General features: G+C 50.7%; 2 protein-coding genes and 2 gene segments (V, D, J or C); all 4 read left to right on the forward strand.

Annotated features, from left to right (window-relative positions):
* Positions 1-17077, forward strand: part of LOC130264135 (M1-specific T cell receptor alpha chain-like) — a 215500-nt gene that overhangs the window by 7131 nt on the left and 191292 nt on the right. The window lies entirely within an intron of this gene.
* The window catches only part of LOC130264136 (uncharacterized), a 31835-nt gene that overhangs the window by 2157 nt on the left and 12601 nt on the right, over positions 1-17077 (forward strand). The window lies entirely within an intron of this gene.
* Positions 6929-8012, forward strand: LOC130264141 (immunoglobulin heavy variable 3-11-like). The segment is given in 2 exon segments: positions 6929-7051; positions 7391-8012. Coding segments are annotated over 2 exon segments (579 nt in total).
* LOC130264149 (Ig heavy chain V region 6.96-like) lies at positions 9063-10972 on the forward strand. The segment is given in 2 exon segments: positions 9063-9187; positions 9651-10972. Coding segments are annotated over 2 exon segments (396 nt in total).

The following is a 17077-nucleotide window of genomic DNA, read 5'->3' on the forward strand; positions in this document are numbered from 1 at the left end:
AAAATTTATATTTATTGAAAGGATACACCTTGGGCAATACAAGAACCTGGCTGGGGCTACACCCAAATCAAATCCAAGATGGATCCCAGTCAAGAGTTTTGCGCTTTTATAAGTTTTGGATCATCTGTTAGTGTGGAAACACATAATCACAGGATGATTATATGCCGGTGCTATTATTGAGGAGCTCTGGGAATCAGAGGTACAAACCCAACTCTGACTCCGACATGGATTTGAGATGGACATGTTTTTATACCCTGTTATTATAAAATTGTATAACAATTATTAAACCCATATTGTTCTATTGTATACACTGAACTTATCCAAGCATGTATTCCTGTAATTTTCATCAGGACCCCCCAAACATCCTTTCTCATGACTCTTGTTACGATTACATTTCTCATGATTTTTATTACCATTAAACAATAATTCTATTCAATTACCAAACAATCATTATATTTAACAATCATATTATTTATCATATGATGATTACACAGGTGCAGACAAAGCTCAACATTCATTCCCAGGGCCTTGTTCCCTTTCCCAGACCTACCAGCCCCAACCTTTCTTTCCACCCCTGAATCTATTGTATACAATCCCTATGATTTTAAAAACATTTTAACCCTATGCTACCACATCTACATCTTGGGGTCAATTATCCAACCACAGCCCAAGGCTATGATGTCTCAGCCCCCTGGCTTGCCCCCTTCCCTTCCTGTTGTTTCTGCTTTTGGGTACTGGTTGTCCTTGATTCTCTAGCTAGGAAGGGATTGTTTTGCCTAACTACCCTGTGAAGAGAACTTACTAACACCTAATATGAAGTTTCAGGGTTACACACCAAGCAGCAGAGAATCTGAAAAATATAAAATCTAAAACCTGAGGCATCACCATGACAAGAAACCCCATGTCAAGGGAAAAAGCTGGTCTCAACTGAGAGATTCATTGAGTTGAGAACTCCTTTTAGAGAAAGTAGAGGAGGAGAGAGGGTTTCAGACTCACCTGACTCCCAAGGAGAAGGAGGCAACAGAAGGGGATGAGAGAGCAAAGAGCTGGGCTGGCTTTTATCATGGACTTTTACTGCCCCAGGCTGCCAGAGGCATCCCTTTGGACGTGATAATTTTCTGACAAATTCATTTTGAATGCATCTGTATCCCACCTAACACTGTATCAGGAAAATTCTGCTGACTTGTTTTGTCTGTTCCTCTTCTGTATCAGAGAGGTGTCATGGGGGAAGAAGGGGTGCAGAGTCCTTCCCTGATCTCAGAAAAAAAGGTCTGGTAGCAAATGTCATTATAAAGGGACTGTATCAGTAACACAGAATAAACACAGGAGTATAGAGAGTAATTAAAGCTTGCATTCTTTCAGATGCTAGGAATCCTGCATTCCTACAGCATTATACAGACCCTGGTGGATTTTCCAGACACTCTCACAGACCCCAACCAGAAGGAACTTCTGCTTCTCTCCCACATCCAGGTACCTTATATTTTGTATAATAAAAACCACAAGCAAACTAACAATCATGCATTTTCTCCTTACATGCTGTAGGGTTATTTCTGCCATGAAACCCACACACAGGCTGGCACAGGGCACTGGGGGGCTTCCCAAATCTTCAGTGAAAGGCCCACCAGAGCAGGCATGTATTGTCCATGATCACTGACTCCTCGAATAAAATGTTTTCTACTGAATTACCAAAATAAGAGTTTTGGTCTAATACCAATACTCAACTGTGATGGACAAAAGACTCTCTAACAATTTAAAGTTACAAAGTGTGTGTTTATTCAGCACTGGGCAGCAGCATGAGGTAATCCTCTAATAAGCACTGCAAAATCACAGGTGATCACAGAGTCTATTTATTAGCTTTAAATTTATTTATTTATTTATTTATTTAAATTTTTTTTATTTATTATTTATTAGCAAAGGATTCAAACAAATACATATTCATAATAACAGCCCCTCCCATCCCCCCCCTTCCTATGATAATTAGCTTGAATAGCTATTAAGCATGTGTGATTGACTTCTTAAATTAAGTCTGGGGTCGTTTTTGTGGGGTGGGGTTTTAAAAGGAGGAAGTAAGGCGAGTCTTCCTCACCCTAAACTCTTGACTTTTTCTATGGCAATACAAATGTTTTCTGGGGATATTCCAATTTTCCCAAGAATGGGTTTCTGGTTGCATTGTCTATGTTCCTTTGGATCTGCTCACTAGTTTCGCCTTTTCCCATTGTAAGCACAACTGAGCAAACATGAAATGACAGACAATCAGTTATTTAAGTTTCAGATAACTACTCCCTTCTAACTTTCAATTGTTCTTAGCAAGGTAACTAAAATCCTAATTTTCTAAGCTTAGTGTTTCACTTCAAAGCTCCCAGCTTACCTCCCATCTGTGCAGTCTTCAAACAACACCATTTACCCATCTGGGGCCTTGCCCTTATCCAGAATGCTCCAGCATCCCTGATGGGGCTGCCTCCGGGGCAGTGCACAGTTTGCCACTTTTCTGCATGTGTTCTCTTGCCTGGACTTCTCTGCATGCTAGATTTCTGTTGTAGGATACTGCTGGGAACCAAGAAAGTGCCTTTCTCAGGCTGCTCAAGGACAAGGAATCATAACAATGGTTATGCACCTGCAGGTATGTGTCCTACATAATGATTTGCAAAAAGCTTGTTTTCAAAGAGGTGTTACCTTCTTAGAACAATGAACCTTTTCTATTTTGTATTGCACACACCAGCCTATATATAACTACAGTGTTTCTTTAAATAAAGCTCTCTTTTGCTTCTCCATTACACAAAAAACTTTGTTGCATTATCCTTTTCCCTGCTCTCTGATAGCTGAAATGCAACAGATTTCTGCAAGTGGTTTTGGGTGCTGATTTTTGCATGAATGACGTGAGTCACATGAGCATGTGTGTCCCTCCTCACAAGAGAAAATGCAGCTCACAGCAGGGGCTCCCTCTGCTGCTCTGCCCAGAAGCTCCACAAAGCAGCCAGGACCAGAAGGAGATTCAGTGCAGCTGAACAGCAACAGATCAAACCTGGCAGAGATCTACCCACAACAGAGGCACTGAAATACAATCTTCTGTATCTTCAGCCATCTCTATTCTGCACCTGCAAAGCTTAGTTTTCCTGCTGATTTCAGGCCCCAACAAGGATGTCTTCATAACACTTTGGATTCTTAGCTTAATTTGTGAGAGTATTTGGAGTACATCCTCATAGCTGTAGCTGTTCTTTGGCACTTCTCTGCTCACCAGATTCACACACCAGGGTTTTGCCTCCTGTCTCTGTCCCCATCTCAGTCTCTTTCCTTTTCACTGTGCTCAACAGTGGCTGGAAAGTTTCAATAGAACTGCACTGTGGATGGGGCTGCAGATTCCTCCTCCTCACCATGCCCTCAGTTTGCTCTCCCCCAGCCAGCACTAAGGCAACCAGGACTCCATCACCCTATTTTAGAAATTTATGTGCCCACCCATTGAAACACCTTTTCCCCACCAATAAACTTCCCCCCTCGTCTCCTGAGCTGTCACGTATGGAGAAGCACTGAACAGCAGCTTCGAAAATATCAGAGGCTAAAGTAAGAGAAGCGCAAAACTCTTTGAACAGAGCATGACACCTGTGTTTCCCAGAGCCCTGAATGCTCTGAGGATGCTCTGAGGAGCTGCTGTGTTTCAGAAGCCCGCCCACCATCAAGGAGCACACAAAAGCAAACACACTCTGCAGCGAGGCAGAGACATTACCCCGCATGGTAAAAGTTATGAACAGAGAAGGAAGACCAAGGAAAAGTACAGGAAGCCACTGAGACTGTCCAGTCACTGCTGTGGAGACCAGAAAAGGCAAAAGGTGTGTGGGCCTCACTCCAGCCCTCCACACTGCAGAGACGTGCACTGCACTCTCTCTGCACTCTCTCTTTCCTTGTGCTACCAAGAGTGCTCTGCTGTGTGCTCAGAGTCACCAAGGAAAAGGATTCTTGAGCTGGGAAAAATGATCTTCACCACGGCTGTGCCAGTGTGTATCCTGCTAATCCAGTCAGGTGGGTGCATTCATGTCCTTCCCGTTGTCTCTCATGGTTTTTAGTAAGTTATTTGTAAGTGTCTGAAAACAAGAGGATGAGGTCAGGGAGAAATGTAAAAGGGGGATGGATGTAGATATCTGAACTTTCCATTTCTTTGGAAAAGATGGAGGCAGTCTCAAACACAGACCAAGTGAGAAAAGGAAGCAAACTTCTCTGCAGACACATTTATCCCTGTGTTGCAGGTCTTGTTGGAGGTGATCCGAAGCAATCCTTCCCTGAGGTGCGAGTCAGAGTTGGACAGCAAGTGGTTCTTCCTTGCCAGTCCAGCACTAAGGAGAGTCCCACCAATTTGAACTTCTTCTGGTACCACCAACCCCCAGGAAGAACGTTGCTATACCTGGTGCAAGCACATACAGAGAATGAAAAATACCGCAGTGGCCGATTCTCGATGGTGGTCTACAAAAATAAAACAGCCCCCTTAGAAATAGCAGGAGTCTCTCTTCAGGACACTGCCATTTACTACTGTGCTCTGAGGCACCACCTTGAGAGAAGCTAAATTTCCGTTCGTACAAAATCTGTGTCACCAACAGCACAGGAGGGGTGAGGCCTTACATCCACCAGCCTCAGCTGTGCTTTCATGTCTGAAATGATCTTCTCCTTCTTATATTCTCATATTGGCCTTTCCAACATCTCCATCCCAGCTCCTCCCTATTTTTCTCAAAGTCCCCATTTATGCAGAGGTATTCAGAGCAGTGACTTAGACGGGCAGGACCGTGGGACTCTCTGCAGATGAGCTGAAACATGACTTTTCTTACTTCCTCATATAGAAACAAACATCCCTCAAGAAAACAATCAACATATCAGGACATAACATGCAATTGCAGTGTCAATCCTTACCTGCACTTCCAGGGAGCTGACACTGCAGAATCCAGTGCTGCTGGAGTGTTTTGTCCAAAGCCTTGACCAAGTTGTTGGCAGAGCCAGGGGATCCATGTCTCTGCTCTCCTCCTGGCCAGCCCTAGCCCTTGCCACAAGAGCCCAATGGAGCACAGACAACTGGGTTATCTTGCTCCTCTTGATCCTGCAGGATCATACATTCCTGATTTCTCTATCTCTTCTGTCCAAAATGCACAGGGCCCATGGGAAAGGGGTGTGGGGTCAATTCCTACACTTCTCATATGGGTCCTTCAGAAACAACCTCCTCTAGCCTGGCTTCTCCACAATCTCCACTTCCCTCAGGCCACAGCTAAGCAGTTTGTGAGTATCTCCAAGCGTGGAGACTCCACAAGGTGCCTGGACAACCTGCACCAGTGTTTGGATATCCTCGCCCTGAGAGGCTGCACTGTGGGTGCCACATGCCAAAACTCCAAAAAGCCCCTTTCCTCCTTCTTTCTCTGAGTCTTAGCTCTGAAAATGATGTATTACTGTGTGGAATAATCCTTTGCTATTTTGGCATCACCTATCCTGGCTGTTTCTCCTCTCAGCATCTTGTCCATCCCAAGCTTCATTTTTGTGGCAGTATGCAAATCAGAGAAGGTCTTACTGTTCTGTGAGCACTATTGAGCAACAGCTAAAACATTCCCCTGTCTGTGTCATCAGCACTACTGTGAAAAAAAATATTAAGTTTATCGCACTGAAAATTAGTGCAGCTTTGTGGACTGCCTCAGGTTCCATTTCTCCAGCCTGCCGAGGTTCCTCTGGGTGGCAGCACAACACCGTTGTGTAGCAGCCTCACCTTTCATGTTTCATTAAAGAATTTGCTGGGGTTCATTTTTATTTTCATCTTCCAGGTCATGGCTAAAGATGCTAAAGAGGGCTAGACCCAAGACTGACCCGTGGGGTGCCTTGCTAGAAACTGACTTTCAACTAGACCTCATGTCACTGATCACAACTCTTAGGGATCCTCTGTGTGTCCACTGTTCTGTCCAGCTCACCACCTACTTGTTCAATTGAGACTTCATAATTTTCTCTTAGGAGGACCTTGTTTTGAAGGACAGTGTTGAAAGCCTTCCTGAAGTAAGGGAAACAATACACACTGCTCTCCCCTCATCTACAAAGCAAATCATTTCAGCATAGAAGTTCATTATCAAGTCTGTCAAGTGTGAGTTCCCCCTTGGTGAGTCCTGCAAACATTCTTGTCCTTCATGTTCCTGGAAATGATTTCCAGGATTAGGTGCTCAAACAGCATCTCAGGGCTTGAAAGAAGCTGTCTGGGTCCTCTTTCTTGGCCTTCTTGAAGAAAGCAGTGACATTTGCTTTCCTCCAGCAGTCCTCAGGTACCACCCCAAAACATCATGATCATTCAAAGCTGATAGAGAGCCTCCACTCTCCAGAGTATTCCCCTTATTTTAATTCCTGAAGACCATCTCTGATGCATGGTATTTTGCCCCAGGAGGTGCTGGATCTCTCTAAAGCTAGAAGGTATTGCATGAACCTCTCAGAATAGAGAACTGTTTCATTAACATCCCAGGAAAGATGATAGGAAGTTAGAAAATCTTACATGCGGGGTGATGCTGGAAACCCCACAATGTCATAGCCACAGGTGGGACTTTACCCAGGACACACAAGACTGCACAGATGATGCAGGCTGCACAGATGGTCCCCAACCATATGATGTTCTATACTGTTGCATTATTTAGAATTTTGGCACTGCTTCTTTAGAACTACTGAGGCGTTAACACCTCTGAAAAGGCTCACAGAGCACGAAACCGGGACAGCGATGGGGTTGCGCTGCAGGCCGTGGGACAGCAGCCATCATTCCGGGGCGCCGGTGCTCCTCTGCCCACGCACCTGTCAGCGTCTATCCACGAACCCCCGTTCTCCTGAGCCCCGCCTTGTCCTGCTCCTGCCCGGGGCAGGGCCCGGGGCCCGGGGCGGGTGTGTCGGGGCGGGCAGAGGCGCCGGCGCTGCCCCGGCGAGGCGGGGCCGGGCGGGAGCGGCCCGAGCGCGGCTCCGCTCGGCTCCTGTGCGGCTGCCGCGGAGCCGGGGCCGGGCACGATGGCGGCCGGGCTGGGGCCGGGGCTGCTGGCCTTGGCCTTGGCCTGGTGGCCGGCAGGTGAGAGCCGGGCGGGGAGGGAGCGAGCGGGGCCGGGAGGGAGGGACGGGGACAGGGACAGGGACAGGGAGAGCGACAGGTATCGGGTCAGGCTCAAGGACAGGGCCAGGGACAGCGATAGGGCCAGGGCCAGGGCCAGGGCCAGGGACAGGGACAGGGACAGGGACAGGGACAAGGACAGGAGCAGAGGCAGCGTAGGGAACACGGGCAAAGGCCGGGGCAGACACAGGGACAGGGTCTGTGGCTGTGGCTGTGGCGGGCCGGGGGCACCGGGACCCCGGGACAGCGCCCTCGGGCCGTGCTCGCTCCCTGCCCGATTGCTGCGCTCTCCCTCCGCAGGGCTCTGGGCACAGCCGAGGCTGCAGGAGGCCGGCGGAGGGCTGCGAGCGCCCGGGGACTCCGTGACCCTCTCCTGCCGCGGGTCCGGATTCACCTTCCAGGATTATTTTGTTCACTGGTACCGCCAGGCACCCGGGGGCAGCCAGGAGTGGGTGTCCTTTATCAGCTCCCCCGAGGGCACTATAGAGGACTACGGGTCAGCAGTGGAGGGTCGGGCCACGATTTCCCGGGACAATTCCCGGTCCGAGGCTTATCTCTCATTGCGGTCCCTGCAAGCTCAGGACTCTGCCCGGTACTTCTGTGCCATCCCACGGGAGCAGGAAATGCAGATGAGCTTTAACACAAACCCTCCGGGCTCTGGCAGAGGTTGTGTTCGATGTGGGGAAGGTGAGAGTTCCCTGGGGCCGGGAGCTGATGGGTCTCAAGGCTGTTTGCAACGTGTCAGGTGTCATCACTGTGCACCACAGACATTCCTGGCCTTTGCTGCACACTGCGGGAATTCTGATTTATTGCCAGTTTGAGTAAGAGTGGAATTGTGAGCAGTTACAAAATGCCTTGCTTGCACTTTATCCCTGTTTGCTCCCAGGCTCATTTGCAAAGCAGCGGTCCTGAATTCTCTGTCTCTTCCCTCCAAAAACCAAGGGGACAACAGGAAATCATGTGTGGGATCATTTAATTACAATTAATCACTGGCCTTCCTCTCTAGTGCTTCTTGTCCCCTTCCTCCCAGTCTGCAGTCAAATGGCTGCACCATGGCTCCTTCACAGGAGCTGCTGTCCTTCAGAATCAGCCCTCTCCAGCCTCAGTTCTCCACAGGCTGCACTTCCCCAGTGTCATCACCAAACACTGTGTGATTATCTCCAAGCATGGAGACTGCAGAAGGTGCCTGAGCAGCCTGTGCCAGTGGTTGGGCACGGTCACACTGTGAAAAAGCATTTCTCTCTGATGTTCACTGAGAACTTCCTGTGATTTTTTGTTGGTGCTCATTGATCATTGTCCTGCTGATAGGCGTCACTGACAAGAGCCTGAGCCTGTCCTCTTATTCCTGTACATTTGTGACAACCTCAACACTTAGGACACCCCCAAGCAACTTCTACTTCTTTATGGTAAAGAGGTCCAACTGTGAGAACTTTCATAGCTTAGAAAGATGTTCCACTTGAACAGATGAAACACAAAGAAGAGTCCACAAGACAAGAGAAATAAACTTCCCCCCTACTTGTCCATCAATGGGTAGGTTTTTAGCCATTTCTGGGAAAAATGAACTTTCTCTCACAGAAAGATTCCTTGGGAAGACATAGGCCATCACATCGAATGTGCCCTTTCCTCCTTTCCCTGAGCTTTATTTCTGAGAACCATGTATTCCAGTGAGGAATATTATTTCGCTCAGTTGCCAATAGTGGTGCTGCTGTGTCCCATCTCAGTTTATTGCCCAACCCCAGGCACTCATAGACTAGTCAGTGAGAAAAACAAAAAAAGGCCTCTGAGCATTGTTGAGCAAGAGGTGAAAGAGCATCGTGTCCATAACGCTCTTTGCTCCCAAAGAGAAAATCAAGCCTCCGACGCCGCTGTCTCCTGTCCCTTGCTGCAGCTGCGCTTGTGCTGCCCGGGGCCCGGGGCGGGTGTGTCGGGGCGGGCAGAGGCGCCGGCGCTGCCCCGGCGAGGCGGGGCCGGGCGGGAGCGGCCCGAGCGCGGCTCCGCTCGGCTCCTGTGCGGCTGCCGCGGAGCCGGGGCCGGGCACGATGGCGGCCGGGCTGGGGCCGGGGCTGCTGGCCTTGGCCTTCGCCTGGTGGCCGGCAGGTGAGAGCCGGGCGGGGAGGGAGCGAGCGGGGCGGGGAGGGAGGGACGGGGACAGGGACAGGGACAGGGACAGGGACAGGGACAGGGACAGGGACACGGGGACAGGGACAGGGACGGGGACACGGACAGGGACACGGGGACACAGGGACAGGGACAGGGGGGCGACAGGGACAGGGAAAAGGGACAGCGACAGGGACAGGGACAGCGACACGGACACGGACAGGAACAGGTATAGGTACAGGGACAGCGATAGGGACATTGAGGAGCAGGAACAGAGATGAGGACAAGGGCAGAGACTGGGGAAAGGACAGGAGCAGAGGCAGCGTAGGGAACACGGGCAAAGGCCGGGGCAGACACAGGGTCTGTGGCTGTGGCTGTGGCGGGCCGGGGGCACCGGGACCCCGGGACAGCGCCCTCGGGCCGTGCTCGCTCCCTGCCCGATTGCTGCGCTCTCCCTCCGCAGGGCTCTGGGCACAGCCGAGGCTGCAGGAGGCCGGCGGAGGGCTGCGAGCGCCCGGGGACTCCGTGACCCTCTCCTGCCGCGGGTCCGGATTCACCTTCCAGGATTATTTTGTTCACTGGTACCGTCAGGCACCCGGAGGCAGCCTGGAGTGGGTGTCCTTTATCAGTTATGATCCGAGAATTCTTTATTTTGACCAGTCAGTGCAGGGTCGCTCCAAGATGTCCCGGGACAATTCCCGGTCCGAGGCTTATCTCTCCATACTCACCCTGCAACCCCACGACTCTGCCCGATATTTCTGTGCTGTTCACACAGGGACAGGAAACCCAGCTGAGCTTTAACACAAACCAGCTCGCGTCTGGCTCAGCACTCACGAAGTTTGGAAATGGTGAATTCCAAATTGGTTCACAGCTGTTCCTAAGAAATCAGGAATAATCTTCATGCAGCACAAGTGATCCTGGTCTTTCATCAAGAGCTCCTTTCCCAACACTGAAGCTTTCCTTCTCCTGAGTCCCAGTTGCAACCTTCTGTTCTGTAGAGGAGATTTAAAGTTTTTCTGTCATGCAATCAGCCTGGTGACTGCCTGGCTCCAGTCCCATGCTGCCTTCCTTCGTCCCTTTCTTTACTGGAACACACAAAGCACCTGGGCTTTGGCAACACCTTTGCTGCTTCCTTTGACCCTTTTGGGGCCATCTCCTTGCACCACTGAGAGCAAAGCAGTGATGCAAAGGGCCTGATCTTCTTTCAGATGCATTTCAAGGTGATGAGATGCAGCAACCACCTCTGCAGTGTGGTTCCAGCAGGGAGCACTGCGACCCTCTGTTGCACTTACAGCCCCAAAGCCTCCTATAGTTACATGGCCTGGTGTCAGCAGTGTTCTGGTGAAGCCCTGCAGTGCTGCAGTGCCAGGGCCAGGGAGGCTCCTACAGCCACACAGCCCCTTTGGCCCACAGGAGGTTTTCCTGCTGTGCTGTCCAGAGCTCTGGGACACTGACCATCAGCAGGCTGGAGCTGGGGGACAAGGCACTCTATTACTGCACCCTGGAGGGAGCAGAGAGACACCTGGGGTGTGCCTGCACTCCATCAGCTTCCTCCCCTCCTGCATGTGCACGTGGGTCCCAGCCCATGCAAGGGACAGTCAGTGAGTGGGCTGTGCCTGGGTCAGGGAAATGGGGTCTCACTGGTCCTGCAGCTTGCAGAGAAGAGGAGGAGTGTTGGGAGAGGGCAGAAAAAAGATTGTTTCGCTTGGAAGGAAGCTACAACAACCACATAGTCTGACTGCCTGCCAATTCCAGGCCTCAGACAAATATAAAGTTTCTTGTTGTACTGCATGGGTGTTGTTTAAATTTCTTTTACATACTCTCAGGATGTTGATAAACTCTCCAGGATGCCTGTTCCAATGTTTGACAACTCTCAGTAAAAACATGCTTCCTATAAACCCCCCTTAACCTCCTCTGGTGAAGCTCTTGACCACTGTAACAAAACCTCTCACTGCATGCTAGGGAGAACATCCCACTCTATTTCCCTCCTCACCAAGCTGAGAGAAGGATGAAGCAGTCCCTCAGTCTCTTTTTCTCCAAACCAGACTAATGTTCCATGGGCTTGTGTCTCTAGGGAACCTGGACTTTCACAGAGCCACAGAATATTGTGGGTTGGAAGGCACCCACAGGGGTCACTAAGTCAAGCTCCTAAGTGCATGACCCATGTACAGGGACAAAAACAGTGACCTTGGCACTATTAATGCCATGCTCTAAACAACTGAGTTAATCTCAGGGTAACCAGTGACATGCTGGAGCAGCCCCATGTGTCCCAGGAGAACCTGCTTCCCCTTGGGCCTGCATCCCACTGCATCTTTCCCCAGCCTCAAGCCTGCATTCTCAACGGGCTCCTCTACCCTCTCCAACTCCTCTTTCCTACCCCTGCCCTGGAGATCTCTTCCACAAGGGACTGTATCCAAATACCCAGAAAATGAGAGAGGAATGAATGGATTCAGTCTGTGGTGGGACTATGTGGAGTGGGCAATGCTGCCAGAAGAGTGGTGGCAGTCAGGACAATGACACTGCCAGGGCTCAGAGCTGTCCCAGTCTGTGGTCACAGGAAGAGCCCTGGGTTCCTGCTGAGGAGCAGGAGGAGGACACAGGGCAGGGAGTGTCCTGGCTCTGCTGAGCAGCCTGGTCCCTGCAGAGTCCTGGGCTGCCTTTGCTGATGGGCAGGGGTCCGGGAGGGCTTTGGCAGGAGGAGGCAGCTGGAGAAGTGTCATCACTGGGAGGGAGTAGGGGGCTGGGCCAGAGTGCAGGGAGCAGGTGAGGAGCGCTTTGGCTTAGGGGTGCCCTGGCCAAGCCCAGCTGGGATCCTGGGCTGTCCCATGTGGGAGCAGCAGCTCAGCAGAGCCAGGGCCAGGGAACCAGGGGAAGGACAACCTGACAGCCACCCTGGTTAGCTGCAAATTCCCAGCAGCAGCAGCAGCATGCAAGACTTGCTGAGAGAAAGGGCAGGGCTGGCTGCAGAGAAACACGTCCCCTTTAGGCCAGCACAGCATTTCCTGCCCAACAAACAGTCTGTTCTTGCAGCACGCAGAATGAGAGACAGCCAGGAGGGCACAGAGAGCTTCAAGTAGTGCTCCTCCTGCCTCACCTCTCCCCTCAGTGCTGTCACAGGCAGAGGGAGGGAGCAGGAGGGACTGGCCCTAGGAGCAGTGCCAGAGGCACAGGCAGGGCAGGTGTGGGCAGAGCTGTTGTGCAGGCAGAGAGAAGGTGGAGAGAGGCGAGCCAGAGCAGCCTGGCCATGTGGAGTGCCCTGTGCGTGGGCTTATTGCCCATTGTAGGTAAGTGCAGGGAAGGGCTGCTGGCCCCAGGAGCTGAGCCCTGTGCTCTGCAGGGCTCTGGGCAGCTGTGCTGGGCGCTTGCAGCCGCACCTGTTCCCCGGCTCCAGCTGCCCAGCCGTGCCTGTGGAGCACGCTGAGAGCAGCCCTGCTCCTCTTGTGCCTGTCAGCTCGTCACCTCCATGCAAGCTGCCTCCTCTGCAGCCTGGGCACACGCAGGGCACCTCCCTGCTGCACTCAGAGCTTGGGGCCCAGCGCTCTGCCCTGGCACTGGACACTCTGCTCCTGGGGCACTGCGGCCCCTCTGGCACACACCAGCTGCAGGATGGCAGCACAGGGCACAAGCCCCATGGCCTGTGACAGGCCTGTGTCTCTGCTGGGCTCACCTAGAGGGTGTCCTTTCGGGGACAGCAGAGTGGGTTCCTCACCCTCCTGCCTTGGCAATGATAAAGGGCTTTGTCAACCCATGGTGCAAATGCATCCTTCTTCTTTGGGGAAAATCAGAAAATGCTTCCTGCCTGACAGGAAAAAGGAGGAAGGAAATGTGGCATGTCCTTCCTTGGGAGCCTTGATAGCTGCTACCAGCTCTGCCCATCTGTGTCAGCTGGCTTCAAAGAGGAGGATTTTGTCCTCCCACTGGTGCAGTGCCAGTCCAAAGCCCCACCAGCATTGCCCTGAGCTCTGCTGAATCTTGCAGTGACTGTGGCTTGTTCTTGCCCTCTGCAGCTGTCTCGCTCGCTGGTGGTGACCCCTTGCAGCAACATCCCGGAGAAGTGACCGTGCGAAACGGAGATGAAGTCACCTTCCAATGCAGCATGGGGAGACAAGCCTTGTGGATATATTTCATGTACTGGTACCGTCAGGGCCCACGGGGCTCTCTGAAATGTATTTATAGGGAGGGTGGTATCTACGGAGAAGGTTTCCAAGAACGCTTTGTGGGATCAGTGGAGAGCTTTGGCACCACACTGCAGATCCTGGCAGCAGAGCAGGGGGATTCAGCAACGTATTACTGTGGAGCAAGAATCACCCTGGGGCAGCTCTGTAGCAGAATGGATCAAAAACTGCCAGATGGGGAAGACAGATGTCTGATATCTCAGCATTTCTTTCTAGCAGCTGCTTCCCAGGGCTCTTGTCAGGCAAAGGCAGGTGCAGGAAACATCCCTCTGGCTTGGTGGCACTAAAAGGCAGTGGAGGGAGGGCTGTGAGAAGGGCTGCTGCCATTTATGGTGCAGGAGGATCTGTTCTGGCAACTGCCCAGGCTCTTTGGGCAAGTGCAGATTTAGTGCACGTTGCCTGGGCTCCTGTCCAGCATGGCCTCATTTTTCCTCTGTGCCTTGGCTGCAGAGCCATGGGATGATGGGGATGTGTTGCTGTAGCTGCCAGAGTGCTGTGGTGGATGGAGCCAGGCTGTTTAGCAAAGGCAGATCAGCAGGGATGACATTGCTCTGGGTGGCTGCTACAGAACACCTGATGAGGAAGGAGGAGTTGAGAAGGTGTGGTGAGTTGGCTTTGGTTGTCCTCCAGGGGCTCAGCAATGTGCTCTCTTAGTGCCCCTCTACAGGACTCTCCATAATTCTTTGTATCGGGGTAGACAAAACTCAAATGCCCTGTTGAAGCTAAAGGTTACAGTTGTAGTTTATAATAAAGGAGCCTGCTAGGGGCTGCCTGGTGAAGCCCCAAAGCAGGATAAAAGAGATAAAAGGGGGGAGAGAGAGAGAGAAGAGGGAGGTTAAAGAGGGAGAGTAAAAAAAGGGAGTAAAAAAGAGTAAAAAAGAAACTGGAGCAGGGGGAGGGCGTTCCGGGACCACATAGGTTGGAAGCACAGCGGCAGGGATCCGGGGAACCAGGGAAACAGGCTCTGAGGGGCCCGGGGTTACGGAAAGCCAGAAGGAACCGCGGGGGCTTGAGGGGAGGTGGCTGGCAGGGACTTTTCAACAAACAACTGAAGCAACACACAACATGCCGGGACTAGTTCTGCTACAGCCATATCTCGGCGGGAAATGCGGTTAAAAAGTTTAACCCCTACTTTCTCCCAAAAATCTGCGGTAAAAACTACAGAACGGTCTGCATGTGGAAAGTTATGTAAAGTCCATTCTAAAAGACTTTTTAACTCGTGCTTAGGCAGGTCATGCTGACTAGAACTTAATAAATGCTTCAACTACTTATAGAGGGCTATCTCGTGAGTGGAATGAGTTTGTCCCATTATTAACTTTTAAGTACTAACCTTGGTTTGCCGCCGATACAGTGCCAAATTTCCGGGGTCCCAGAAAAGCGCTGCCCAGGCGTCTTTGCTGGGTGGAAGACACTGTATTTCCAGTCCCCTCTCTGAGCACCGCTGTATGTATCGCTGGGCAATGGCGTAGAGGACTTGGGACCTCCCTCTGACCTGAGCTACAGCTCACGCGTTGCCACACAGCGTGTGGCCGTGCTCGGTGCCACGGTGGGGAATGCCGTGGCGGGTTCCCTCAGAGAGCTCCAGACAGTACTAACCAGCAGTAACTGTCTGTGCTCGAGGGCTGTCAGAAAGTTCGTCCAGAGCTCAGCTCCACTCACTCCACGGTTTTTCTCGACAGTAATAATATTTTAAGAGCTCCAGCCCAATACGTTGATGGACAATGCAAGGCCGTGCTCACGGCAAGCGAGGAGAGTAGGTAAAAGCGGTTTTAATTACCGTCCATGAAAAAACGTCCCGCAACCGAAAATGGTGAGCTGGTCCTTTCAAGCACGTGGGACGCCACTCTGCAGGACTCTCCGTGATTCTTTGTATCGGGGTAGAGGGTGTGAGACAAGACTCAAATGCTCTGTTGAAGCCAAAGGTTACAGTTGTAGTTTATTATAAAGGAGCCTGCTAGGGGCTGCCCGGCGAAGCCTCAAAGCAGGATAAAAGAGATAAAAGGGGAGAGAGAGAGAGAGAAGAGGGATGGTAAAGAGAGAGAGTTAAAAAAGGGAGTAAAAGAGAGTAAAAAAGAGACCGACTTCCCGTTTGCAATGCAGTAATTGCTCTTCCATGATGAATATTCTAATTTTCAAGAACCAATCTAATACAAAATACAAATTCTATAGCATTTACATGCAGCCTATAGGAATCCTTAATGTGTAAAGTGCATAATGTGTTATATTTTAAACTCTAAGATCTAATCTTTGGACCCTGACAAGTCTTTTGTGACCTTTGGTCTTGCTCTCTGGCCGAGGGCATTGTTTTGTCAAGAAAGGATTAGCTTCAGCGGGCCTTCCTATTGTTTCATGGTTATTTAGTACCTAGGGCTTGGTATCTCAAACGTGGCTTTCATTTCAATTTCGTTCATGGTTTCTATATTCCCAGAATCTGAGCATTCATATTTGCAAGATTCCTCCGTTTCATCTTTTCCAACACCCCTTCTCTACTGGACAGGGGGAAAATACAGTTAAGGCTTTTGGGTTGAGATAAGTACCGGGAGCTGTCCGTGCAGTGCCACCATGGGCAAGCACACGGACTCGGGGAAATGAATTTAAGTCATTTCTGATCAAATCAGAGTAAATTAATGTGAAATACAAACAAATTTTGAAACATTTCCTGTTGCAGTGTGTTTCTTGTTAATGTTATGTTCTGTTATTGCCCATGCTAATGGTTTAGTCCAAAATTATACCCTCCCACCCACCTTGTCAATCTATCCTAAACTACCTGCTAATCCTGCTTTGTGCCAGCCCCCTGCTTGGAACTCCTCTTTGGAAATCCTCTAAAACTTGAGGTCTCATTAGTTAGTCCATGTGACACAGTTTCCCCCCTACCTCCCTCATTGGGTAATGACTTTGTAAACCCTACCCTTTATCCCTCCACATGATTTCTCCAATTTGCTAAGAATTTGTAGGTTCCCCTTGAACCTCCCCCCATTTATGTTGTTGCAGCTTCACCATCTTTGTATTTTGCCTCCCAGATTCCCCAAAGTAATAAATCCTTTTTATACTATGCAAAAGACCTCACCCTTCTCCCTTGCTCCTTGGAACACAATCTGACAGCCAAAAGGCCGTGGAGCAATAGCTTGAGTCACATCTAAGGCCTCCTGTTCCCAGAGTGGAACTCACTCTGTGCACCATAGTGGCAAAGTGAGTGCAGCTCTGGCCGTTGCAACAATTTCCTTCACCTGATCACTGCATAGGAGTGGGCAATGTGATTTGCAGTTCATTCAAAATATGTTTTCTCTGTTGTTTCTTCCTTCTCAATCTCTTCCCCTTATTCAGTGTGCAGTCCAACCCTTTCTCCCAGGAACTTCTTCAATGCACGTTCTTCCCCTTGGCTGCAGATCTTTACAAACTCCTTCAGCCCAGTGAGTCCTTTCCATGGGGTGCAGCCCTTCAGGAACAGACTGTGGCACTGTGACTCCTCTGTGGGACACAGGCTCTGCCAGAAAACCTCCTCAGTTCTGGGCTACTCACTGCATGGGAGCACAGCTCCTGTCAGGAGCCTGCTCCAATGGGAGCTCTCCATGGGGTCACAGGTTTTTTCAGGTCATATCCACTTGCTCCTGTGTGGGGTCCTGCACTGTCTGCAGGGTCAGTATCTGCTCCTCCATCTATTGCCATGGTCTGCAGAGGGACAACCTGCATGCTCTTCATCAGAGAAATCTCTGCT

The sequence above is a fragment of the Oenanthe melanoleuca genome, chromosome 27 (genome assembly GCF_029582105.1).
Source record: "Oenanthe melanoleuca isolate GR-GAL-2019-014 chromosome 27, OMel1.0, whole genome shotgun sequence".
NCBI classification, from domain to species: domain Eukaryota; kingdom Metazoa; phylum Chordata; class Aves; order Passeriformes; family Muscicapidae; genus Oenanthe; species Oenanthe melanoleuca.